The 27848-nt window shown below is 33.4% G+C and overlaps 1 protein-coding gene across 1 annotated transcript in view; it reads left to right on the forward strand.

The window, feature by feature from the left end:
* Positions 1 to 26654, forward strand: part of SYCP2 (synaptonemal complex protein 2) — an 81181-nt gene extending 54527 nt beyond the window's left edge. Inside the window, 25 exon segments of the mRNA XM_081559352.1 lie at positions 4872 to 4999; positions 5873 to 5909; positions 7953 to 8023; positions 8114 to 8171; positions 8620 to 8675; positions 9107 to 9164; positions 9677 to 9848; positions 11948 to 11985; positions 12437 to 12607; positions 13068 to 13263; positions 14396 to 14597; positions 20121 to 20177; positions 20499 to 20552; positions 20554 to 20590; positions 20760 to 20781; positions 20997 to 21001; positions 21495 to 21585; positions 21833 to 21973; positions 22513 to 22643; positions 23663 to 23757; positions 23851 to 23950; positions 24549 to 24607; positions 24752 to 24830; positions 24936 to 24992; positions 25841 to 26654. Of these exon segments, the coding sequence (XP_081415478.1) occupies positions 4872 to 4999; positions 5873 to 5909; positions 7953 to 8023; positions 8114 to 8171; positions 8620 to 8675; positions 9107 to 9164; positions 9677 to 9848; positions 11948 to 11985; positions 12437 to 12607; positions 13068 to 13263; positions 14396 to 14597; positions 20121 to 20177; positions 20499 to 20552; positions 20554 to 20590; positions 20760 to 20781; positions 20997 to 21001; positions 21495 to 21585; positions 21833 to 21973; positions 22513 to 22643; positions 23663 to 23757; positions 23851 to 23950; positions 24549 to 24607; positions 24752 to 24830; positions 24936 to 24992; positions 25841 to 25918 (2193 nt within the window). The 3' untranslated portion in view covers positions 25919 to 26654.
* The last annotated feature ends 1194 nt before the right edge of the window (positions 26655 to 27848 follow it).

A 27848-nucleotide genomic window follows, 5' to 3' on the forward strand; every position in this document is an offset into this window, starting at 1 on the left:
CTTTGGCATTGCCTTTCTTTGGAATTGGATTGAAAACTGTCCTTTTCCAGTCCTGTGGCCACTGCTGAGTTTTCCAAATTTGCTGGCATATTGAGTGCGGCACTTTCACAGCATCATCTTTTAGGATTTGAAATAGCTCAACTGGAATTCTATCACCTCCACTAGCTTTGTTCATGGTGATGCTTCCTAAGGCCCATTTGACTTCACATTCCAGGATGTCTGGCTCTAGATGAGTGATCACAGCATCGTGATTATCTGGGTCATGAAGATCTTTTTTGTACAGTTCTTTGTATTCTTTCCACCTCTTCTTAATATCTTCTGCTTCTGTTAGGTCCATACCATTTCTGTCCTTTATTGAGCCCATCTTTGCATGAAATGTTCCCTTGGTATTTCTGATTTTCTTGAAGAGATCCCTAGTCTTTCCCATTCTATTGTTTTCCTCTATTTCTTTGCTTTGGTCACTGAGGAAGGCTTTCTTATCTCTCCTTGCTATTCTTTGGAAGTCTGCATTCAAATGGGTATATCTTTCCTTTTCTCCTTTGCCTTTCACTTTTCTTCTTTTCATAGCTGTTTGTAAGTCCTCCTCAGACAACCATTTTGCCTTTTTGCATTTCTTTTTCTTGGGGATGGTCTTGATCCCTGCCTCCTGTACTGTGTCACGAACTTCTGTCCATAGTTATTCAGGCACTCTTTCTATTGCATCTAATCCCTTGAATTTATTTGTCATTTCCACTGTATAGTCATAAAGGATTTGATTTCTACTGGTTTTCCCTACTTTCTTCAATTTCAGTCTGAATTTGGCAATAAGGCGTTCATGATCTGAGCCATAGTCAGCTCCCAGTCTTGTTTTTGCTGAGTGTATAGAGCTTCTCCATCTTTGGCTGCAAAGAATATAATCAGTATGATTCTGGTATTGACCATCTGGTGATGGCCATGTGTAGAGTCTTTTCTTATGTTGTTGGAAGAGGGTGTTTGCTATGACCAGTGTGTTCTCTTGGCAAAATGTTTTACCACAATTAAAAAAAACCCATATGCCTGATTCCCAAAAAAAAAAAGTAAAAGCAAGAGAACTCATGTCTTCTAAGAGTCTCATTCAGGCTTTCTTTTAACCAAATTATCTAATATTATGCAGATAATAATTCTTACTTTGTAGTCTTTACATTAGAAAATTAATATAATTTTTAGAGCAGTTTCAGGGATATAGCTATACAGAGAGTCCCTATTACTCCATCACTCCACCCCAGTTTTCCCTATCAGTAACAGATTAGTGTTACAGATTTGTTACAAATGATGAGCCAATATTGATAAATCATTAACTCAAGTATATAGTTTACCTTATAGTTCACTTTTTGTATCTTCCATGTGTCTTGACAGATGTATAACAACAGATACAGACCCTTAGATTATCATGCATAATAAGAGTTTCATTGCCTAAAATTCCCATGGTCCATCCCTCCCTTGTTTCTTCTCTCCCTAGTCGAACTCCAGACAAAACTGATCTTTTTACTGTCTCTATAATTTTGCCTTTTCCAGAATACCATAGAGTTGGAATCATATAGTATGTAGTCTATATATTTATAGACTGAATCATATAGTATGAAGTCATATTGGGCTTCTTTCACTTAGCAATATGCATTGAATATTCCTCCCTGTGTTTTCGTGGTTTGAAAGCTTTTTTGTTGTTGTTAATGCCGAATCCTTTATATGGACATACCAAGATTTTGTTTATCTGTTCATCTATTGAAGGACATCTTGGTTGTTTCCATGTTTTGACACTTAAGAATAATGCTTCTATAAACATTCATGTGCAGGTTTTGTGTGGACATAAACTTTCAACTCATTTGGGAAAATACCAAGAAGCATGATTGCTGGGTCATATGGTAAGAGTATGTTTAGTTTTATAAGAAACTGCCTGTCTTCCAAAAGTGGAAAAAGTGGCTGTATTGTTTTTGCATTTCAGCAGCAACGAATCAGAGTTCCTGTTGATCTACATCCTTGCCACTGGGTATTGTCAGTGTTTTGGATTTTAATCATTCTTATGGGTGCTTGGGAGAAGGCAATGGCACCCCACTCCAGTACTCTTGCCTGGGAAACCCCATGGACGGAGGAGCCTGGTAGGCTGCAGCCCATGAAGTCTCGAAGAGTCAGACACGACTGAGCGACTTCACTTTCACTTTTCACTTTCATGCACTGGAGGAGGAAATGGCAACCCACTCCAGTATTCTTGCCTGGAGAATCCCAGGGACGGAGGAGCCTGGTGCGCTGCCGTCTATGGGATCGCACAGAGTCGGACACGACTGACGTGACTTAGCAGTAGCAGCAGCATGGTGCTTGATGGTATTAGTTTTAATTTGCAATTCCCTAATGACAGGTGATGTTGAGCATCTTTTTGTATCTTTATTTACCATATGTATATCTTCTTTGGTGAGTTGTCTCCTCAGATCTTTTGCCCAGTTATTAATTGGATTTCCTAATTGTTGAGTTGTAATAGTTCTTTGTGTATTTAAAATACAAGTTCTTTATCAGATATATATTTTACAAATATTTGCTTCCAGTCTGTGGCCTGCCTTTTCATTCTCTAAACAGTGTCTTTTGCAGAGCAGAAAATTTTAATTTTAATGAAGTCCTACTTAACAGTTTTTTCTTTCATGGATTGTGCTTTTGGTTTAGCAAATAAAAAGGCATTGCAAAACCCAAGGTCACCTAAATTTTCTCCTGTGTTATCTCCTAGGATTTTTATAGTTTTCACTTTACATTTGGTCTATTATCCATTTTGAGTTAATTTTCATGAAGGTTATAAGATCTGTGTCTAGTTTTGTTTTTTTTTGTCATGGTGATGTTCTAGCACCATTTGTTGAAAAGGGCTAACTTTTCTCCATTGTCTTGCCTTTGTTCCTTTGTCAGAGGTCAGCTAATTGTATTTACGTGGCCCTCTTTCTGGGCTCTCTGTTTTGTTCCATTATTGTATGTCTCTATTCCTTCACCAGTACCACACTGTTTTGATTATTGTATCTTTTCATTAAGTCTTAAAGTAAGATCAGTCCTCAAACTTCTCCATTAATATTCTGTTGGCCACTCAGGGTCTTTTGCTTCTCCATGTCAATTTAGAATCATTTTGTCAATAACCACAAAATAACTTGCTAGAACTTTGATTGAGATTACATTGAATTTATAGATCAAGCTGGAAAGAATTGACATCTTGACAATATTGAACTGCTTATCCATGAACATGGAATATCTCCATTTATTTATTTAAAATTTTTATTTTATATTGGCATATAGTTGATTAATGATGTTGTATAGTTTCAGGTGTACAGCAAAGTGATTCAGTTATACATGTATCTGTTCTCTGTTGTTTTAGATAGTCTTTGATTTTTCATCAATCATGTTTTCCTTATATAGATCTATTATATGTTTTGTTAGATTTACACTTAAATATCTCATTTTGGGGGACCTAATATAAGCGAAATATAATTTCACATTCCATTTGTTCATTAGTGGTTTATAAGAAAGCGATTTTGTATACAAACCTTTTATCTTTCAGTTGTGCCATATATTATTTTAGCTTCAAGAATTTTTGTTGATTTTGGAGGTTTTCTACATAGACAATGATATCATCTGTGAACAAAGACAGTTTTCTTTCTTACTTTCCAGTATGTATGTAGTATATTTCCTTTTCTTGTCTTAGGGCATTTTGTAAGACTTCTAGAATAATGTTTAATAGGACTGGTGACGGCAGAGATCTTTCCTTGTTCCTCTTATCAGTGGGAAAATATCTAGTTTCTCTTAAGTTGTAATGTTAGCCATAATTTTTTTTAGATGTTCTTTATCAAGTTGAGGACATTCCCCTCCATTTCTAGTTTACTGATAATTGTTATTGTGAGTGGATATTGGATTTTTTGTCAACTACTTTTGCACATCTATTGATATTATCATATTATGTTTCTTACTTAGCATGGCTTATATTAGTTGATTTTCAAATGTTGCATCAACATCACATACCTGAAATTAAGTCCACTTGGTTGTGGTACATAATTCTTTTTCTACATTGTTGGATTCAATTTGCTAAACTTTTTGTTGAGGCTTTTTGTACCTATGTTTATAAAAGATGCTAACCTGTAGTTTTCCTTTCTTGTAAGTTCTTTGATTTTGGTACTAGGGTATATTGGTTTCATACAGTGAGCTAGGAAGTACTCTCTCTGCTTCTGTCTTCTGAAAGGTTGGGAAAAATTATATGATTCTTCCTTAAATGTTGGATAAAACCCAAAAGTGAACCCACTGGCCTGTTGCTTTCTGTTTTGGCAAGTATTAATTATTGATTCACTTTCTTTAATAGATTAGGCCTATTCAAGTAATTTATTTCTGTTTTGGTAAAACTTATCTTTCAAGAAATTGGTCAGTTTTGGTTATCAAATTCATGAACATAGAGTTGTTCATAATACTTTTTTATTAGCCTTGTGATTTATTATCCATGTGATTGCCTCTCATTTCTGATATTAATAAATTCTCTTTTTTTCTTAATTGGCCAGAGGTTTATCAGTTTTATTGATCATTTCAAAGAAACAACTTTTGGTTTCTTTCAGTTTTTTATGATTTTCCTCCCATGAGTAGAAACATTTTTTTAACTGCTACCAAGCACTCTGCACAGTTCTATATGTTAAAAGACTTTATCCTAAGTTGTTTTAGTGCCTAACAAAGCCCAAATTTATTAAATAATTTCTTTTTTAAAACAATAAATTTCTGACCCCTTTTATTCCTCTTTGTAGTTATTTAATGAACCAGATTTTTCTTAAATTTTCTTTTCAGCCTTTTTTTTTTTTCCTTTGAAGGTTAACTGGTAGAGATTTTAAGTAACTTATAAATTATTTCAGAGGGAAAAGTCAAAAGGGAAAGGATTTACTGATGCAGCAGAATCTTTGATAAACCAAATTAATAAGCGATACCAGCCAAAGGACAGCATACAGTCTGCAAGAAAATCAAAGGAGCCTTTGATTGACAGGTATGCTCTTAAACTTTAGAAATGAATATTTTCCTGACTGCTGCTGCTGCTGCTAAGTCGCTTCAGTCGTGTCCGACTCGGTGCGACCCCATAGACGGCAGCCCACCAGGCTCCCCTGTCCCTGGGATTCTCCAGGCAAGAACACTGGAGTGGGTTGCCATTTCCTAACAGATACAACTAAATTATTTTACATAGTTTTAAGGTTAGTTTTAAACATACTTATTGGAAAACACAGGTGCTTATTTACTTTTATAAAATAGTATCTGTTTATTATATAGAAAGGGAACTAAAATTGGAAGTAGTCATTTAAGAATACAGTATTGATGCAGCATACCGTTTCAGAAATCTTTAGGATATAGACATCTTAGAAATTTGATTTATTGAGTCTATGATGAGTAAAACTAAATATATTTAAATATATTGCTGAAGAAAATACCAAATTTAAATGAGCTAAAATGAGTTATTTTATATAGCAAATATATATTCCTTGTTTGCAGTCTTTTTAAAAGTTGTATTTTATTATAAAATATTTCTTTATAGTCTTCCTGGTGGTTGGTTCATGTTTAAATTAATTTTGCTTTATATATGGCATGGAAAAAATTACTCTTATGGCAGAACCATTCATTTTAAATTGCCTGGCACCTCCTGCTGCATGAGTGATTCAGCTTAGATTTAACTATTATTGTTGCTGTTAAGTATGGCTGAAGTTGCAAAGGTATCAGACTAGTACTGTCACATTTCAGTTATTTGTAGCATAGTAAATATAGACTTAGTGACCCAAATATATTTTACCTTATATGAAATAGCTTTTATGAAATACATTCTACTGACATTTTAATTGCCTTTTTAACTTTGACAAAACCTTTTTTATAGTGGTTTTTCGAACAAATCATATCTACAGCTCGGTAAGGTAAGTTTCATTTATTTAACTACACCAAACATATAGTCAAAGACGATGATAATTTGACTTTACAGTAAAATAGTAGTAGGATGGACATAGATTTAATGTTTTCAGCATATTTAAAAACAGATTAAACAACTGACAAGTTTAGTGTCAAGTACTCAAGATAGCCCCCTAAACTTCTGTTCTGCTTTTCAAAGAAAATGCTTCTTTTAACATACATGTGTGATATTTTTACTTTTTGGTACCTGATTCAGTACCATTTTTTTTTTCCAGCTCATCCTATCTCTCTTGACAATAAGATTATTCTTAAGTCCATATTTTTGTTAGAAACATTTACTCTTCAGCCAGGTTTAAAATATCAGTTATCTTTGATTTATTCCTCACAGTTATCTCCACTTAATTTCAAGTTTTGAGATTCTCCTTCTGTAATTTCCTCTTGAATCTTCCTTCTCCTGACCATGCCAACTCCAGTTTTGTTTTGTTTTTTTTTATTTCTAATCCCCAGCTTATTACAGTATCCTTTATGCAGTTCTTTTTGTCGCTAATATTTTCTCTGTGCCAATCCATTCATTACATTCAGTACTAGCTTTTTTACTTTCCAAAGCACACAGCTTCAGTCATGTCATTCTCTTATTCAAAAATCTTTCTTTCGTCTCTGTTGCTTATTGAATTAGGTGGAGACCTAAGCTGGCCCCTAGACCTCTTAAAAGTCTGAATTACTTGGCAAAATTAGTTTCCTAGACATGTCTTGTTCAGCTGAAACAGAGTAATTTAAGATTCCCTGAAGTGTCTTTCCTGTGTTTATTCTTTTTCTTCCACCTTTGGAAAGAACTTTGACGTGAGTCACCAGGTTCTTTAACCTCTTTTCTCAGCGTCAGAACTTTATTCCTCCGTGCAGTCTGCCTTCTCCATGAAAACTTTCTAAGGTGCCCTGACTCAAAATCCAAATGGGCAAGAATTCTGAATCTGTGCAGCAGTGTTGTTGTCCCTTTTTTTGATATTTTATTCACTGTTGCGGTTCTTTCTTTCTCTCTTCTGTCTTCTAGAATGTAACTGTTTAGAATCATCTTTGTATCCTGTATAAGTAAGACCTTTGCTCACATTTGTACGTTCTTTAATACGGTTGCTTATTTTTGTATCTTCTGTAATAACTAGCAAAAACTGACCTGCAAAAGATGAATTGAGCAAATATATCTAAACACTGGTAAAAATCATTTTGAAAAGTTTAAGTCAGATAAGTAATTAAAAGAGTAAAATATTGAAGGATAAACTTTCTGGAATAATGCAAATTATTATAAAATAGCCAAAATAAATAAATTGAAGAGGAATCACAACTAAAATGAGCATTTTAGTATTAATATTTCCAGCTTCCAGATATTAAATTAGACTAATTGTTTCTGATCAGTAATCAATCATTTAGAATCAATCATTTAGTGATATAGTTAAATTACATCAATAACATAATTACTTAAATATGTTAAGATTTTATTTTACTTCTTTTGTGCTTACTTTTTGATGATATTGAATATACTTTTAGCAGTAGGCTATAGGAGTAAATTTACATACATGTTTCCCTAATAATACTATTAAGAGTTGGCTGATACAGTTTTGACTCATTCACCTGAGATTTTGCATAAATCTTAGCCTCTCCCAAAGTTTTTTATTTAACAGTTAAAGCAAATGAGATTCTCGGGGAGGGGTAGGGGGCATGGGTGGGGGCGGGGAGAAGAAGCATGCTTGTTTTGTAATCCTAGAATCACTGAATTCAGAATACCAGTGAGGTCATTACCTATGTATAATAATGTCAATAAATATTAAAGATATAAGGATATTAATTTTGTATTTGATTTATAATACTTTCTATTATGTTCTCAGTACTTAAGTCTTCGATATTTTTTAAAGTGTGGATAATTAAAGAAACTGTCACAAATGTAAAATTTATATTAATGAAAACACCATTAGAATAATGTATGAAAGTTTAGTTGTATATGCTATTTGACAAGCAAGGTGCAAATATGAATGGATTTATGTAAATTTCTTTGTATTTAGGAGAAGGTTCAGAAAAAAAGTTATAGACAATTGAAGACTACTTTTGTTAATGTTACCTCGGAATGCCCATTGTAAGTAATTTTTCATAAATCTTAAAAGTTTTCACATTTGAAGAAAAATTTGTTGTATAATGGAGTTAATATTTCTCTTCATTTTTACAGGGATGATGTTTACAATTTTAATTTGAGTGGAGCTGATGAGCCTGTTATTAAACTTGGAGTAAGCTAGAAATCAGAAGTTATTTTGTATTTATTCAGTATTTATTTCATATTTACCATACAATTATTAGAGTATGTTTTCTGATTTCCATCCTCTTATACATATATTTGCTTTAAAATATTTTAAAGTATATTATTAAATTTTTTGAAATTTATTTGGTACCAACCTAGGTATTTTTTATTTTCTTTCAAACGTTTTGGACTGAAGTAGAGAAAAATGAGTAACTGGGGCAACAAGAGAAGTCACTTTCCTTCCTGATGCAAGATTTAAAATTATTACTCTTGTTTTTAATATAGTTTATATTATTAGCTCTCTTCTTAAATATAAAAATATTTTAGTAAGATTTTGTCTCATATGAAGTGATAGAAATGAGATTGTTATGTTAATTTCTTTTGTTGTTTACCTTTTAACACTAAGAAAAAAATTTTAATGCTTATTCACAATATAGATGCAAGAATTTCAAGCTACAGCTAGAGAAGCCTGCCTCGATAGTTCAATAACATTGTAGGTATTTTTATTATAATTAGATGTATCAGTTTAAAATACAGTCTCCTCAATTGTTCTTTTTCTTAAATATTTCCTTCCAGTTTGTCTGAGACATTTTAACATATCAAAAGAGTGATTAACATGCTACTGTCCTGACTACTCCTACTATGATTCTATTATTTTAGCATTTACTTCTGAAATTAATATGCAGAGTCTGTACACTTTTAATATTAGTTGTAAGCTGAAAGGACTTAGTCTTTTCATCTAACTTTGTTATTTAGTAAATAACTGAGGTCAGAGAGAGTAAGTGACTTGGGCATAATTATATAGGGAGTTAGTGAAAGAGTTAAGGCAGAAAATTCTAAGAAAACAGATATAACTGTCCACTCACATGCTACCTTAAGAAAACAAGTAATTAAGATTAAAATTAACGTATATTTTTGTTTTAGGGTAGGTTTAAGGAATCATGATGAACTTGAACCTTCTCTCAAAGCAAAAGATAAAAGAGTAAGTAATAATATCCTAATGTGTCTATTAAATCAGTATTTGTTTTTAATAATTTTTCAGTGCCAAAGATTATCACACAACTGGAAGACAAAAATATTCAGATCTTTTTTTTTTGACTTTAGAGAGATTATCCATATTCCTGTTATATCTTTTCTTATGGTCTCTGAGCTATTTGTAATCATCTAGTAATAGAAGATATGACAACTGTACTCTCTTAAATGGTATTAGGTTTTGCCTTTATGGAAGTAAGCTGTTTTGATTTAACTTTTAATTAACAACAACATGGACAGCAAAATACGTCAGTCTCTGATCTGGATTTCAGAGTGTATTGAACGGGTCCTTAATGCCAAATAGATTATTTAGCATGCTCAAATAATGAAGAAGTAGTTTTTCTGAATTTCTTGGTATGTTTTGTGTTTTTTTTTTTTTTTTTTTTGCTTAACTTCCTTTGTATGACATATAACAAGCCAGATTACTTCATCTATTATAAGGATTGTTTTTTTTTAATATAGATTGGATCAGATTGTAAAAAGAAAAATCCCTTTAGTGATAGTGACACAGACTATAGATGTGATGACAGCAAGACTGATATTAGCTGGCTAAGAGAACCAAAATCAAAACCACTGATGATGGACTACAGCAGAAATAAAAATGTGAAGAAACATAAAAGTGGGAAGAAATCAAGTAAGAAATCATTTTATAATTGCCTGCCCTTATGAATGAGATATACCAAAACACTACAGGGATTTTTCTTTTTGTTTTATGATTTTTGGTATTATGGTTATATTTAAATCTTTTTATTGGGATCTTAGGGACACAAAATATGGCTTATTGTAATCTTTGGTTCACGACACACTCTCATCATTCATCTGCTCATGGCTTTTCTTCACTTCAGTTATTTAATGTACTAAATATTCATGAGACCAGCACCCTAAACAAAATCAAACCTTGGACAGCACCCCACTCCTGGCTACATCCAACACCCATACATTTTAGGAATTGATACAGATGCAATAAAAATTTATTGAAAGGAAAACAATTTTATTGCAGACATTTTTGGTTTAAATCTTTCATAAAATGTTTTCCTTGCATAAATCTTCTGTTTCTTTTAGTGAATCTCTTGAAGTAGTTGGATAAGTGTTTGAGGTATACGTTTTTTGCTAGACATAATGTCCATTTTCATAGGTTAACATGTATTTCAGTATTTTCTAAACCACCAAGACTTCATATATTCCATTTTTTAAAAGAAGATAGTATAACTAAGCTTTTAAGTTTATGTTTATTTTAAGGAAATCAATTTTTATTTCAGGATAAAAATAATTGTTAGTGACCTGTGGTAGTTGAGGGAGGGAATGATGGCTTACAAAGAAGTAAAAATAGAGGAAATAGAAAATGAACTTTGGCATATGTTTAGAAATGTGACTGAATTTAGAAAACAGATGAGAGTTCAATCATATTCATAAGGAAGAGAAGCAATAAGATTATCACATTTATGAGACAGTATGAAATAGCACAATGTACGCAGGAAGTGCAGTGTCAGAGTAGTTGAAATGTAGGTCAGACTTGTGGGAAAATGTTGAAAAATGCTGCTGGATCTAGTCACAGTGTGTGGACTTAGAAGCACTGTGTTACAAGCCAAGGAGAAACATGGTAAGATATATAGTCAGGAGCTATTGTCTGATGGGAAGATGTACAAGTAAAGATATTTATAACATAGACTAGAAATCTTGGGGAGTTATTAAAGGTTAGAATACTGTAATCAGTTAATACTCTTGAAATTGAACACTTCTGAGTGAGTTGTTTTGTTTATGTACCTGAATGACAAGCCAATATGTACAAGCTGGCTTATTGCCAGGATTGGAGGACCTTTCTTTCAGAACTTCATTATTTCCTTGGCTTGGATTATCCCAATTCTTAAGGCTTCAGTGAATATTTAGAAAGTTGAACTTGTGCTAGAGATACAAAAATGGGAATAGGGACTGAGGCAATTCTCAATAATATGGGTAAATCTTAGAAACATCATGATGGGTGAAAAATAAAGCAAATCATAGTATATTATATGACATGACTATTTTGTATTGTTTAGGGATATATATCTGTGAAGTAAAACTGTAAGGTCAAGTGACTAAGAAACAGATTTAAGGTTAGTGATGGCCTTTTGGCAGAGGGGCTATAGGCTATACAAGGTCTTGTAAGGGAGTACACAAAGTAGACTTAGTATTATTCGTAATCTAGTTCCTAAATGGAACAGTAAACTCATGGGTATTGACTTTATAGTGTATGTTACGTATTCTTTTGTTTGTTTAAAAATTCATAATATAAAGGAGAAGCTGCTGCTGCTGCTAAGTCGCTTCAGTCGTGTCCGACTCTGTGCGACCCCATAGACGGCAGCCCACCAGGCTCCCCCATCCCTGGGATTCTCCAGGCAAGAACACTGGAGTGGGGTGCCATTTCCTTCTCCAATGCATGAAAGTGAAAAGTGAAAGTGAAGTCACTCAGTCGCGTCTGACTCTTCGCGACCCCATGGACTACAGCCCACCAGGCTCCTCCGTCCATGGGATTTTCCAGGCAAGAGTACTGGAGTGGGGTGCCATTGCCTTCTCCATAAAGGAGAAAGGAAGTTGGTAATTCATATTGTACCAAATTATACTTAAATTTTTGAATGTGTTTGAAGGTATATTCTTATTTTTATGATTTTAACTTATTTGCAGACATATTCTAACAATTTTTAATGTCAGTTCTTGTCTATTTGAAAAATTTAACCTTATTTTCTTGAATTGCAGGACCATCTTCAGCAAGGGCACAACCAAGATCTAAAATGGTAAAACCAGGAAATCTGTGTTTGAACATCCCTTTAAAATTATTTTTCTCCTTGTAATGAAAAAATATCATTTGTCATCTCATAATTTTATCCTTGTTATCAGTTCCTTGTTTTCTATAATTGTTCTAAGCTTTGCACACTTACTTCTGCCTTTTTGAATCTTGTTGTTAGTCTATTTTACCATGTGGTTATAGGTATTTTGACAGCTTTTCCTTTCTTAAGTTACATAATATATATCAGACCTCACAGAACTTTAATTATTCAGATAAAAAATTGATAAAGAATATATTTTAACTGAAAAGAGAAAATCCAATCATTTTAAAAGTATTAATCAAGAATCTTTTTATTCCTACAAATATTCATATAAATTTTGTCATAGTGTCAATTTTATAGCAAATAGCTTGTATCTCAAAATATTGATCTAATATACTCAGGAATTTTTCTTCTTAAGACACCCAACAAAATCATTACCAAAAAGGTAAATGAGACAGTTGCATATGGGAGAACCAGACTTCCACGAAGAGCAACAAAAACCAAAAAAAATTACAAAGACCTCTCAAATTCAGAATCAGAGAGTGAACAAGAATTTTCATGTTCATTTAAAGAAAAAGTTCTAGTACAGGTAAATAGATACAATTCAAATTAGTAGCTTCTAAGACCCTTTTAAAATATTAAATATATATTTTTGTAAGAATGTCAGATTTATCTTGTCACTTCTTTTTAAGATTTAACCTATGTGAGAAAACATAAATGATAACAACTGTAAACAATTTTGAATTCTAAAATTGTAAATGAAATCTGGGAACTCTGATTTCCCTAAACTGGAAATCATTTTCTTTGAACCATTATAGCATTTTATTTGTATCTATTAGGATATTTACAGTCTCTTATAGTCTCCTGTGAATTTGTCATATGCTTTCCAGTATATTAGAAAGTCTTCACTACTCATGTTGAGGCCCCTGTTATACCTGTATGTAGTGAAATAAGGCATTTTATAAATATTTCAATGTAATTGTTTTATGTGTCCAAGTATAAATCATTTGCATTCATGAATAATTTAAAAGTTATTGATATTTTTTTAGGAGAAGATTCATTCCAGAAGCAAAACCATGAAACTGCCAAAGAAACAGCAGAATTCCTTCACTGCCAAAACACAAAAGGATGTATCAAAAGAATGGAAAATCTCATCTCTCCTGAAAGATGCTGGAAGAGATAGTAGTCTTGACCCATCTCCTGTGTCTTTATCTGGGAGTCCATCATCTATAGAAGTAATGAGATGTCAGTATCATTTTTTTCTTCTAGTTGAATGATTTCCCAAGCCATTTCTATATTATATCTCTATGTGAAAATACAATTTGAAGACTAATTTTGAGGGATGTATTTAAGATTTTTAGTAGTAAAAACTTCATTTTTATGTTAGTTAATGCTAGTAACTTGGTCTTGCTAAGGATAGTTGGCAACAATATTACTGTGACACTGAAGTTAGGAAGTTAAAGACCAAATGCTTTTTCCAAATAAAATGGAAATAATGATGGGGCTTTCTGTTTTCTCATTTTTACATTTCATTGACAAAAGTCTCCAAGGAATATCATGTTGATTCTGTAGACTCACAGTGGATTATCTTCATAAACAATTGAAGTTTTGCTTTTATTTAAAAATAACTGGCAAAGAAAAAAGTTTTCTTTGGAGCTCTGACCTATGTATATGTTTTTCAAGTATAGAAACTATAAAAATAAGTATCTAGTTTTAATATCTTTTTCCCTTTATGGTTATTTTGAAGCCTTTCTAAGTGTCATTTTAGCTAAAATTCAAGGCTTATACCAGTTAATGTACATTTCCTCTGAAGTAGTTATTTTTCTGTAGAATGTTTTCATAATGCTCAGGACCACTGTCATCTCAGACAAGCACACATTCAGAAGACAGTTGCACATGCCCTGATTTGATCTGAAAACTATCTTTCTGAGAATTCTTTACACTAAGACTTATTTCAGTCATGAGTTTTCTCGTCCACGTATAAAAGATTTAGATCAGATGATTTCCCAAACCATTTCTAACCATAAAATTCTGGGACTTTAGTATCTCAGTACTGCCTATGGTGTTAGAATACTCAAGATAATAATTAGGTTGATCATTATAGTACAGCCCATACTATAGATATTTTTGTTTAAAAAGGTTTTGAAAGTTCTTCTTGTTACAGTGATGTTTTAAATTGAGCAATAATTTTAAAAGTCTTATAAAATATTTTACACATAATTTTATCTTGATATATCAGAAGTTTATCCTTTCTAAATACAGCTAAGATTTGGGGATTTGCTAAATTATTATATTTTTAGAATTTAATACTATTTCTGAAGATGTCAATGATTAACACTGTCATCTCTTTTTGTTTGTATTTCATGAGGCAATATAGGTGTAGAGAAAATAACAGAAAGGGACTTTACTCAGGATTGTGACTTTGTAGCAGAATCAGTATCACCTTATCCAGAAACTTCATCACCTGAATCCTTAAACAGTGGAGTTGGAGGTCCAATGAATTCATCCAAAAACAGTGAGAAAAATTTACTGTGTACGAGAGAAAGTTCATCAATTGTACAATCATTTTTTTTGGTAAGAAAAAAAAATGTGTGTATATATATGTTTTTATCAGGTATACCTGAAGGAAGTAAATCATTTGCCTCTAATCTTAATCAAATACACAGTGCTTGTCTACTTAAGGTTCTGAGTTTGGTCTTGGGGAGAGAGGAACTTAACAATAAGTAAAACAGCTTCAGTGAACTAATAGACTGATACGTTCAGGAGGACAGTGTAGTGATATGAGAACTATGGAGTACTTATAAGAATTCTGTAATAGAAACAGTCCCTTCCAAAGAGGTATGATTTGTTTGTCTACATGTCAGAACTACATTTCCTAGACTGGAATAGGCTTCTTCCTGCAGCACAGGCACTTCTTTTGAGTTTTACCAAAACTCAAAATCTGTAACCTTTTAGTTACTAAATCACAAGTTGACAAAGAATGTAGTTGAAACAGTATGACTATAGCATCTGCTTTAAAGATTTATAGAGGAACTTTAATAGGTAAATAGTATGACTATTAATGACATATTGAAAAATTCTTTATTCTGCCACTGATATTGTTATGTGTACCATTTCTTATTGATAAAATATGTACATATGTTCAAGTCTTTTAAAAATACATTAGACATAGGGATCAAATACGGGTCAAAGGATAGCTAAATATGTAATGTCTACAAGTAGTAGTTTATAGTTTGAATTCTTTTTTAAGTTGTTTTTACTTCTTTATCAGTTTACAATGTACCCCCCCCACACATCCAACTCTTTTTTTTTGGCTTAGGTTTTATAGATGGCTTGATTTGGAGAATTTTGAAGTAGTAATAAAGTTACAGAACTGATTGCCAAGATAATGTAGTTCATTATAACTGAGTCTAGCTGAAAGTTTGAATTAGAAAGTTCTGAATTAGAATTACATTAAATCCTGATTCTACTGTTTGCTAGCTGTGAAATATTTTATAAGCAAATGAATCCCTCTGCACCTCAATTTTCTCATCTGTAAAACAGGGCTATGAAAAATTAAATAGACTGATTATGTAAGCATAATACCTGATACATAGTAAATACTCAAATATATTATTCTCCTGATATGTGCTAATCTCTGTATACAAAAATGGAATTAAGGAAGTTCAGCACACCTATAGCCACAATCTAAAAATCTCTGAAAAAGCCAACCAGCCTTCTGTCCCATTAGTTTGAGCCAAGTGTTTTGGTTTGTTTTTTTTTTTTAATTTTTTTTTTTTTTAACTAAAGGATAATTGCTTTATAGAATTTTGTTTTCTATCAAACCTCAACATGAATCAGCCATAGGTATACATATGTCCCCTCCCTCTTGAACCTCCCTGCCATCTCCTTCCCCATCCCACCCCTCTAGGTTGATACAGAGCCCCTGGTTGAGTTTCCTGAGACACAGAGCAAATTCCCATTGGCTATCTATTTTTCATATGGTAATGTAAGTTTCCATGTTACTCTCTGTATACATCTCACCCTCTCCTCCCCTCTCCCTGTGTCCATAAGTCTGTTCTCTATGTTTGTGTCTCCTTTGCTGCCCTGAAAATAAATTCTTCAGTACCATCTTTCTAGATTCCATATATATGCGTTAGTGTACAATGTTTATCTTTCTCTTTCTGACTTACTTCTAGGCTCTAGGTTCATCCACCTCATTAGAACTGACTCAAATGTGTTCCGTCTTATGGCTGAGTAATATTCCATTGTGTATATGTACCCAAAGTTCTTTATCCATTTATCTGTCGACGGACATCTAGGTTGCTTCCATGTTCTAGCTATTGCAAATAGTGCTGCGGTGAACATTGGGGTACATGTGTCTTTTTCAATTTTGGTTTCCTCAGGGTATATTCCTAGGAGTGAGATTGCTGGGTCATATGGTGGTTTTATTCCTAGTTTTTTAAGGAGTCTCCATACCATCGTCCATAGTAGCTGTATCAATTTACATTCTCACCAGCAGTGCAAGAGGGTTCCCTTTTCTCCATACCCTCACCAGCATTTCTTGTTTGTAACCTTTTTGATGGCCATTCTGACTGGTGTGAGGTGATATCTCATTGTAGTTTTGATTAGCATTTCTCTCATAATGAGGGCTGTTGAGCATCTTTTCATCTGTTTGTTAGCCATCTGTATGTCTTCTTTGGAGAAATGTCTGTTTAGGTCTTTTTTCCACTTTCTAGTTGGGTTGTTTTTCTGGTATTGAGTTGTATGAGCTGCATGTATATTTTGGAAATTAATCCTTTGTCAGTTGTTCCATTTGCTATTATTTTCTCCCATTCTAAGGGTTGTCTTTTCACCTTTTTTACAGTTTGCTTTGCTGTGCAAAAACTTTTAAATTTAATTAGGTCCACTTGTTTACTTTTGGTTTTGTTTCCATTACTCTAGGAGGTGGGTCATAGAGGATCTTGCTTTATGTCATCAAGTGTTCTGCCTATGTTTTCCTCTAGGAGTCTTATAGTTCCTGGTCTTACATTTAGGTCTTTAATCCATTTTGAGTTTGTCTTTGTGTATGGTGTTAGGAAGTGTTCTAATTTCATTCTTTTACATGTAGCTGTCCAGTTTTCCCAGAGAAGGCAATGGCACCCTACTCCAGTACTCTTGCCTGGAAAATCCCATGGATGGAGGAGCCTGGTAGGCTACAGTCCATGGGGTCGCTAAGAGTCGGACACGACTGAGCGAATTCACTTTCACTTTTCGCTTTCATGCATTGGAGAAGGAAATGGCAACCCACTCCAGTATTCTTGCCTGGAGAATCCCAGGGACGGGGGAGCCTGGTGGGCTGCCGTCTGTGGGGTCGCACAGAGTCGGACACGACTGAAGCGACTTAGCAGCAGTAGCAGCAGCAGCAGTCCAGTTTTCCCAGCACCACTTACTGAAGAGACTCTCTTTGCCTCGTTGTATATTCTTGGCTCTTTTGTCAAAAATAAGGTACCCATATGTGTGTGGGTTTATTTCTGGGCTTTCTGTCTTGTTCCATCTGTTTATATTTCTGTTTTTGTGCCAGTACCATACTGTCTTGATGACTGTAGCTATATAGTATAATCTGAAGTCAGGAAGGTTGATTCCTCTAGCTCCATTCTTCTTAAAACCCCTTTGGCTATTCATGGTCTTTTGTGTTTCCATATGAATTGTGAAATTTTTTGTTCTAGTTCTGTGAAAAATGCCGTTGGTAATTTGATAGGGATTGCATTGAATCTGTAGATTGCATTTGGTAGTATAGTCATTTTCACAATATTGATTCTTCCTACCCAGGAACATGGAATATATCTCTCCATCTTTGTTTATGTCATCTTTGATTTCTTTCATCAGTGTCTTATAATTTTCTGTATACAGTTCTTTTGTCTCCTTAGGTAGGTTTATTCCTAGATATTTTATTCTTTTTGTTGCAATGGTGAATGAGATTGATTCCTTAATTTTTCTGATTTTTCATTGTTAGTGAACTGTTTTTACTTCTACAGTGTTTTATGACCCTTTTATTCTGTTTAACCAGTAGTTTTCACAAAGCATATTTTTCAAACAAAATGTTATATGAAACTTTCAGTGTGCCAAATGTAAAAATGCAGCTACACTGTTTAAAGTGGATAGGTCTGAACCCTGACCTACATACCTTCCCTCTCTGATAATCCCCCAAAGGCACCTTTGCAAGACTCTTAATTTCTACAGACCACAGTTTAAAACCATTTGTGATTAGACAGTCATCCCATGATCCTTTCTTGGTATTGCTTCATCATCCTTCCTTTCCCTGAATCCTTTCTCCCTTTAGTATCCCATCTTGCATATCTCAGCATCTAGGTCATCCCCACTCACCTACTTTGATGCTGTTTGCTAGATGAAATTTTGTTACATATTTATTGGCTGGACATTTACAGGAGACACTGTGTTTCCAGTTTACTATTGACCCATCATTCTCTCTCAGTCTCTCAGTCATGTCCAATTGTTTGCAAACCCATGGTCTATATAGAGTCCATGGAATTCTCCAGGCCAGAATACTGGAGTGGGTAGCCTTTCCCTTCTCCAGAGGATCTTCCCAAGCCAGGGATTGAATCCAGGTCTCCCACATTGCAGGCAGATTCTTTACCAGCTGAGCCTAGGGAAGCCTGACTCTTCATTAGGTATTGGAAATTTGCTATATAAATTTGTTGTACCAGCTTACACTCTCCAACAATGCTATGTAATATTGCCCATTTTTCTACTGTTTTTTAGTTTTTTTCTTTTTTGGCAATCTGATGAGTTTAAAATGTGTCTGACTTTAATTTGCATTTTTCAGATTAACAGCATCAGTGAGTATTTTCATATTTTTTGGCCATTTTGTAAATTGCCTATTTTTTTCAATTTTTAAAACTGTATTGTTTGATTTTTTTCCTATAAATTTGGAGGAGTTCTTACTATATGTTGGATATTAATGCATTGGATATAACCAATGCAAACATTCCTTTTCTAGAATGTAGCTTGTCTTTTCACTTAATTAAATCAAAATATGGAATGAAATTTACCGATCTTTTGTTCAAGAAATCCTTCCCTCAGTTACTGTCATAAAAATATTTTCTCTACAAATGTTAGTTCTAAATTTGAGTTTTTCCATTTTTCTAGGCTTCCTCTTTTTGCATATGGATAGTGAGTTAGTGCAATGTCATACATTGGATAACCCCTCCTTTCTCCATCATCTGTGATGACACTTGGGTCACTGCCTTGGCAAGCTCATGGTTCAGCTGTTCACCCAGTAAAATATAGGATAGTACCTCTCTGTCTCTATGCTAACACAGCATTACTTCAGTTTGTATATTAATAGTTTTATGCATACAGTGGTTTCACCACCCCCATCTTGACCCTCCTCTTATTATACTACCAAATTATAATATACTTCCAAATTATAAGCCCTGTAACTTGTCCTATATAGCTTAGAATTAGTTTGTCCTATATAGCTTAGAATTAGTTTGTCTAAGGGAAGAACTGCTTTTTACCAATATTGAGATTTCTCATCCATATATTTCACTTTTCTCTCTACATTTTGGTCTTATTTCCAACAAAGTTGTGCAAAATCTTCCACAAAGAAATTGTACTTCTGCAGTGCTTTATGGGCTTTTTACTTTACTGTATTAAAAACGCAGAAAACAGTTTAAGTTTTTTTCTTTAACTTGTTGCTTTTGTATAGAAACACTGTTGATTTTTATATCTCCCACATCCTTGGCAAATTCTGTCATAATTACCTACTTAGATTCTCTTGAATTTTGAAAATAGGTAATCAGACTGTTTGTATGGTAATTTTTGCATTTTCTCTTCCAATCCTTATATACATGGTCTTTTCAAGGTGACTATGACATGTGGAGCAATGTTAAATAGATACCATACTAGTATGTATGCTTATCGATAGTTTTTAGTAGATACTTGTTATAAAATTAATGTTCTAATTGTTTAAATGCCTTTTTTCAGTTATGAATGGGTGTTGAGTTTTAGCAGTGAACTAATTATTCCCTCAGAATTTAAGTAGTTTTAGTTTTAATGTCTTTGTATTTTTCTTACTTTAGTTTTCTAACTTGTTTTGGGTTTCTGTATGTCTTGTTCATGCATAGCACAGTTAAGTATAATACTGTCGTGAATAGAAGTCATACAGTTGTGGTACAGTTGACCCTCCATATCTGTAGGTCCACATCTTTGTCAGCCAGCCATGGATTCAACCAACTGTGAATCAGTACTTCATATGTAGGACATGAGCATCAGTGGATTTTGGTATTTGCAAGGGGTCCTGGAACCAGTCCCTCCTAGCCCCTGCAGATCCTGAGGGAAGAATGTACTTAACACTGTGCTTAGTTGCTCAGTCTTGACTGGCTCTTTTCAACCCCATGGACTGTAGCAGGTTGCCATGCCCTCCTCGAGGGGATCTTCCCAATGCAGGGATCGAACCCAGGTCTCCTGCATTGCAGGCAGATTCTTTACCATCTGAGCCACCAGGGAAGCCCAAATTGCAACAGCTATTCAGATGTAAACAGTTATACTTCAGGAAAAATTTATGGAAATTGAACCTCCAAATATGAAAGTCATATGGTAGTACAGCCAGTAAGCTTTCCTTAAACTAAGATAGTTCTTAGTAAGAATCAGATTACAGGCCTTTAATAATACTTATAATAATTTAGTATTTTTCACCTGTTGTTATCTGAAAGTGTGATATTTAAAATATGCAGGATGGTTTGGTCATAGAAAAAAAGTTGAAATATTTACAATGCGAAAGTCTTAAATAGGCTATCACTTTAAACCACTGACTTACATATTTATAATTAGGACTTAGTGGTTTCATGATTATATAGGAATTTGGCTGAGTTTTTCCACTATAAAAGTCAACCAACAAAAATATTAATATTTAATAACTTATAAAATACAGAATGTTAAGACAGAACTATAGCTTGTAGTGGGCTGGGTTTTGGCCTATACCAACCTCCACTTAGGACAGGTTGGTATATACAGACTGAGTAGAGAAACATCATTAACTTCAGTATAGAAGGGGAACTGGAAATGGACACAGGTTTTCATAAAACAGGAAAAAGACCAATTTGGCTAACACATTTATATTTGAATCAGTAAGACATAAGGTTAGAGGACAAAGATGTGGCTTAAAGATATAACTTGAAGGAAGTAGTTTAGACTTTTCTTTGACTTCCCATTTCCTGACTCAAAGAAATCAAACTAATAAGGAAGAATTGAAAAATAGGATTAGTTTTAAAAAGCTCAAAACTATTGCTGTAATTTAAGATTGAGGTTAACATAAGAATTTAGGAAAATGCATAGCAGTGTGAGAGATAAAAAGGGATAGAGACAATCTGAAGAAAAAAAACAAATTGATAGCATTTGCAACTTATTGTCTATAGAGCTTGAGAGAGACGGTCAAAGGTGAATCCAGGAGTACTCACACAAAATGTTTTTCCAATTTCTGATACTTATCTTAGAAAAGTCATTCAGAATCTCCATTATCCACGTCTAGTGAAGAAAGAGAGAAAACATGGTATGGCATGCCCAGTGACTCCACACATATGTCAGGTTTGTGGTCAAAGACTTGCTTTTTAAAAAACGCGTATTAATTACTGAAATACTACTGTGAAATTTTACCTAAAGAAATTATATTTTTATAATTATACCATTATTCAATTTAATGTCAAAATTATATAGGATTTAATGCAGTTGTCTAAAACTATACAAATGGAAACAAAGGCTTTTTTAAATAAAAGCAATCATATATTAGGTATTTTTAATTAAGATTGTAGCACTATTATTTACTGTTCCTAAGGCTGTATACAACATCTTAATTGCAAACGAATGTACACAGAAGATAGTCTAAATAATTCTGGTGAAGTGGAAGAAGAAAGAGAAAACTTGCTTCCCAAAAAACTCTGTAAAAGCGAAGATGCAGATCATCACACCTACAAAGGTAGGTAGATCAGATGCCTATGTCAAAATGCAATTAATGTGGAAAGTGGTTTCTTCAATTTTGAGTGACTTCTTTCATAAAACAAATTCCTTTGTAAAGATAACTTTGGATAAACCCAAAAAGGAGGATGATTTATCACAAAGTTTACTTTATTTTACTGTTATAGTAAGCATGATTTTACTCATAAATCTTCCTCATCACTAATTACCATATACAGGCTTTACTACAGTATTAACTTACTGATAGATTAGCATATCACTAAATGGTAGGGTTATTAATGTGCAAGTAGTAAAAAACTAGTTTTTTAAACAATCAATCCAAATATGTTCCATTTTAATGTTACTGTTTCTGCCTTAATTCCCATGCTATAAGTTTTTTTATGTCAAAATATTTTAAATGAAAAATATGCCTATAATTTATAATCCTTAGATTACATATAGAATCTGAAAATAAGACATTGTTCTTAGTCTCATGACAAAGAAGGTAAAATTTGTAACAATGCATATCTTAATTTTAGCTGATTGTCTTCATTTTCTTAGTGTCCGAAAGTACATCTCCATTATCAGCAAACGACTTTTCTATTCCTTTGGAGAACTATGAAACTGAAATTTCCGATGTAGGGATGATGGTACGCGAGCAGCTCAATACAGAATTTCAGAGGAAAGTTAATGTGAGTTGTCATCCTTTAAATTATGATAATATGCCACACTTTCTACTAGACTATCAGTTTAGTTAACCCTTTGGCAACAAAACACCCATTCATGAACTCAGCTTTCCTCGTGCATTGGTAAAAAGCTGGAATAATTCATGAGCCAAGTTTCTTTTCTAAATTTCATATTACCCATATTCTTTACCTATGGGTTCTCTTTGTCCTGTTTTCCTTTTCAGTTTAACATTTTGAATCTTCTGTGATTTTTTTTTTTTCTGAACAATTTTCTTTTTGTGCCTAGTCTTTAATACATTTTTTAAAATCTCACAGCAGTAACTGCTTGTGAGGGTACTATATTAAAGTATAGAGGATGAACAGCCTCAGTCAGAAACCCATTTCGTTTCACCAGTTCTGTACTTAAGCTCCTTAGTTATTGTGCTTCCAATGAGGTGATATTTGTAATTCTAAATTACTGTTGTTTTCTCCACTCATCTCTTTTTCTCACATGCCTGTATTTAGACAATTCTTTTTGCCCTCCTGTTAAGACATTTTCATGCACAGGTTATCAGCTCTCTTTCTTTGCTTTTTTCTTTTCTTCATGGGTAAACTCTGAAATTATTTAATATTCTGTAGATTTCTTTTGAGTTGATTTATCCAAGGTCACTCTTATCTAAACAGAGAAGCCCTGATTCATATATTCTGCATATCTGTGACTAGATGTGGATATGTTTTATGAAAAATGGTAGTAATTTTGAGTGCGACTCCTGGACTGTGTTCCTGAAAAGAATTATAATCACTAGCGTTTTGGTAAATGTGATGTACTTATGAAAATAGCAATTCCAACCCTCAGTCAGAGCCTTCCTGGTGGGACTGAGCTTATTCATTAACACTTCAGTTTAAATCACTTGAGTTTTTAATTTTTCACTGTTGTAAGTTCTTCTTAGTCATTTATATTCCATGGAAAAGACTTTGGTCTTAATATAGTCGTGGTTAGATTATTTTGTAAAGATTTTTCAAGTTAAAAAATGAGTGTTTTTCAGATCCGCCACAAAATGATGGATTATTTTACTAAACAGACTTGGAAAACAATGCAACAACATATAAAAGCAATCAACCAGAAGATTCAGGAGTACAGGTCTGTGCTAAAAATCCCTTCTGAAATATCCTAAGTGCTTTGTATTCTGAGTGCTATCATTTTTTAAAAAATCTCATTTTGTTTCTTTAATAGGATCAAAAAACTTGACAAATTCCAGTTCATCATCATAGAGGAGCTACAGAATTTTGAAAAAGATTCACAGTATTTAAAAGATTTGGAGAAGGAATTTGTGGTTTGTGCTTATAAGAGTTTAAAAATAATTGTAAAACCTCATTTTTAAAGAGCTACACTCATGAAAACTTCTATTAACCTGCTTTTAGACTATACCATAAAGGTTTTTGTTTTTTAGGACATAATTTAGTTTTACCCTAGATTTTTAGTTAGTTTCATGTACATACACTAAAAATACAGACAAGTTCATCAAGGGGGATTAACAGATACATACTACTATATATAAAATGGTAAAATAACAAGGACCTATATACAGCCAAGTATATTCAATTATCTTGAAATAACTTATAATGGAAAAGAATCTGAGAAAATACATGTATGCATGTATAACTAAGTCACTTTGCTATATATATATCTGAAACATTGTAAATCAACTGTACTTCAGTAAATACATGTATATAAAGTTTATGACTACTATTTACAGGGGGAAAGTCTGAAAGAGTTTGCTTTCAATTTTTTTTTATCTGAAAGAGTATATGACATCTGCAATATTCTTAGCATATAGCCATGTTGTTTTTTAAATTAGAAATATAGTAAATTCAACTGTTTAATTTTTAGTCATAACTGCAGTATAACTAGTTTTGTACTTTTAAAATTAGGACTTTCGGGAAAAGGTATTTCAGCAGTTCAGTGCCTATCAAAAAAGTGAACAGCAGAGGTCAGTATGACATTCTTAATGATTAGAATATATAGCTTAAGACTTTTTGGTCAAAAAATTAAAATTATATATACTATATTATAGTAATTTAATTTGTTAAATACCAAAGTAAATCCAAAGGTAACTTTCATTATTCTGCTTTAGACTTCACCTTTTAAAAGCTTCATTAGACAAGAATGTCTTCTACAGCACTAACTGTGAAGAAAATATTGTTACATCTCAGGTATAAATTCTATATTTTTGTATGTAATCTCTCAATATTGGCTAGTCCAGCTTTTTGCTGTGAAACTTTATAGTAAATTTCATGGAAGAAATTATTTATTCACAGATGTGTTTGATGAAAGAAAACATGAAAATGCTGCAAGACAGACTTCTTAAGGAAATGGTAAATCAATATCTAGTTTGGGTTTTTCAAATGGAATGATCAGTCATGCTTTTATATGATTAAATGAGAAATTCTTCCACAGGTTTTTCTTTGGATTGAAACCACTGGGGGTTCTTTTAGTTCTTTAAAATGGGAGCAAATTTATAGTAGAAAATAGGGGTGATTTTAAATAATGAGTGTCTCCTTAAAAGAAAGAGCAATTTAAGGTAGAATAATTATTTCTTTGTATGTATCTAAGCAAGGTGCACCACAGCAGTCTTGCTGTGTCTTCTGAAGGAGAAGGTGTGTCAGGCAGAGCAAGAAAGAATTTTCATTTACTTAGATTTGAGGATAAAATTAGCTGATTTTGCAGAGGTCTAGTAGACCAGCAACTGGATTCTGGGGGAAGAGCTCACCAGGGTGCAGAGCAGGGAAGGTGTCTAAAGGTGCTGTCCAGGTAAACATGCCTTTGGTGTTTCCTCAGAGATAGAGGCATTTCTGTGTATACTACAGGATATTTTAATATACTTCGATTAACTTTTAATAGGACCTCAGTATGCTGATGGTAGAGGCTAAGATGATAGTTGTTACTAAGCCGGTTTAGCTGGAAGCACATAAGCTAACTAGACTGATCCTTGTTGAAGTTCTTTTCTAGACTGTGGATTTAATATTTAAAGGAAGTAAAAAATTTCATTGATTTGGGGTTAAAAATGATCTCTCAGTTGATCATCTAAATATATCTAAAATATCAGTAATAAGCATATAATTCTGTAGATACCTAGGAACAGCCCTTAGGGGATTGGATAGTATGATAGTTTTTTACAGTGAATCACTGTTCAAAGTGATTTTTTTTTTTTTCTTGGCCACAGCAAGAAGAGGAGCTTCTCACTGTACGCAGAGGACTGAGGTCATTATTTATGGCTCATGAGAGAAACAGTGATGTCTAGTTGTTCTCAACAAGTTTTATCCAATTATTCCTGTTTAGCTTAGGAAATACCAGAGTAGCTCTATAAAGAAAAGACATGTTACCCAGGCAAGAGTACCTCTGTAGAACCCTCTAAATTCAAAGAACTGTCTGTCCTCTGCTGGATAAGAACCTGTAATCACCATAACATGACTGAGCCCCGAAGCCTTTTGTCTGTGCAATACTTTTTTCAGAAAGCTTTGGGAAACCAATCAGTGGAAGGAATTGGCTTACTTTTATAGTAATATTTGCACGAGACAAATATTACCAAGTTAACTATACTCATAAAACTAGTTATTAAAATTTATCATTTAAAATATATTTTAAACACAAACAGTTTGAACTAAATATATAAAGTATTGTTAAAATTTACTAGTTCAGAACATGTTTCAAATAATAAAATTTAGTGATGCATAGAAGGAGAAGAAGTCTGATTTTAAATGCTTACCTGAATGTAAAGCAGTACTTTCAGAACACTGAGAGTTTATTTATTCAGCTGTGGCTCCATTGTATTAGGAGGCACTAAATAGCCTAACATAGTTACCATTTTAATTCTAGGTAGACATATTATTAACTCAAGCAGGCTGTTTTGACAAGTACTTTTTAAGCCCTATGGTTTACTGTAATATTTTGCTAGATTAATATATGAAAATGAATACACATTTAGTTTGCTTTAATTGTGTAATAAAGTTGAAATAAATGCTGTCACTTGGATGTTATACAGTTATTCTATAAATCATTTTGTTTGAATATCCTCCAGTCAGACAGCTGAAGTATACCATCACACCATCTCACTTTACCAGTATTTAAGTACAGTGGTAAAAGTGGCTTCTTAGTCTAGATAAGCAAAAAAACCTTCACATCATAGCTTTATTCCACTGTTGGCATCAGCTAAGATTTATTGATAGCGTAGCAGAAATTCTACTTCAGGAAACAATGACAAGTCTGCTATAATATTAAAACAACTCAGGAGTTGTAACTCTGTGTTCCCCCATGAGACTTCAAAATTAATCCATTATGACACACATCCTTTGTTATCTCCCGCTTTGGCCAGACTTCTAAGACCTCTAAACCCATGCCATACTGATTCCCATACTGTGTTGTATGTGTAATCCAACCCAGGTGCCTGCTTTCTCCCAGCTCTTTAAACCATTCTGCTTTGATCTTGTCATTATCAATAGTTGTGCCCTGAATCTCACTTCAGATGTTAATCATTATCCCAACCTGCTTTCTAGAGTAGTCTCAGGCTGTTTACTCCACTACTCTTTGCTATGCTTGTTAACCCTCGTGTCCTTTCTTCTTGCCTTACCGATTTAGAGTCCTTAGTCCTAGATGATACTCTCACCCTCTCACCTTTCCTCAGCTTTTTATCCCCTAGTTCCTTCATTCCACAACCTGAACATCATTTGAGAAAAACAAATAATTAAGGTTTAAATTTATGACCACATATTTCAAATGGCTATATTGCATTGCTCAGCAATCCTCTCCTGCCCTGTTTAGCTGCCTTTATCACATTTCCAGAGCATTATTGTAGATATAGTAGTACCCTTTTCCTTAATTCTTGACCTTTTAGAGTATGGCCGTACTTCATACTTTGCTCATCTCTTCTCCCTAAAATCTGTTACCTGCATCAATACTGGCATTTCTGATTTCTCACACATTTCAACAGCAGATAAGCCTCATTATTTCAGGGTAGTCTAATTCCCTGGAGGTACTCTGAATCCTCTTGTCTTTGACTTCTCCCTATTGGTGTGTAACCCACGCTTATTTTTTTAAAACATAAAAAAAAGAACTTTAACATCAGGTTCCTTTTTAACTGCTGTCCTTCGTAATTCTCTACTTAGCTTTACACAGAGCGTAGCAAGAGAGTTTTCTCTAGTTACTATCTCAATTCATACTTCTTACTTGCTCTT

Source organism: Giraffa tippelskirchi, chromosome 13, assembly GCF_054371585.1.
Source record: "Giraffa tippelskirchi isolate mGirTip1 chromosome 13, T2T-mGirTip1v1.2.pri, whole genome shotgun sequence".
NCBI classification, from domain to species: Eukaryota; Metazoa; Chordata; class Mammalia; order Artiodactyla; family Giraffidae; genus Giraffa; species Giraffa tippelskirchi.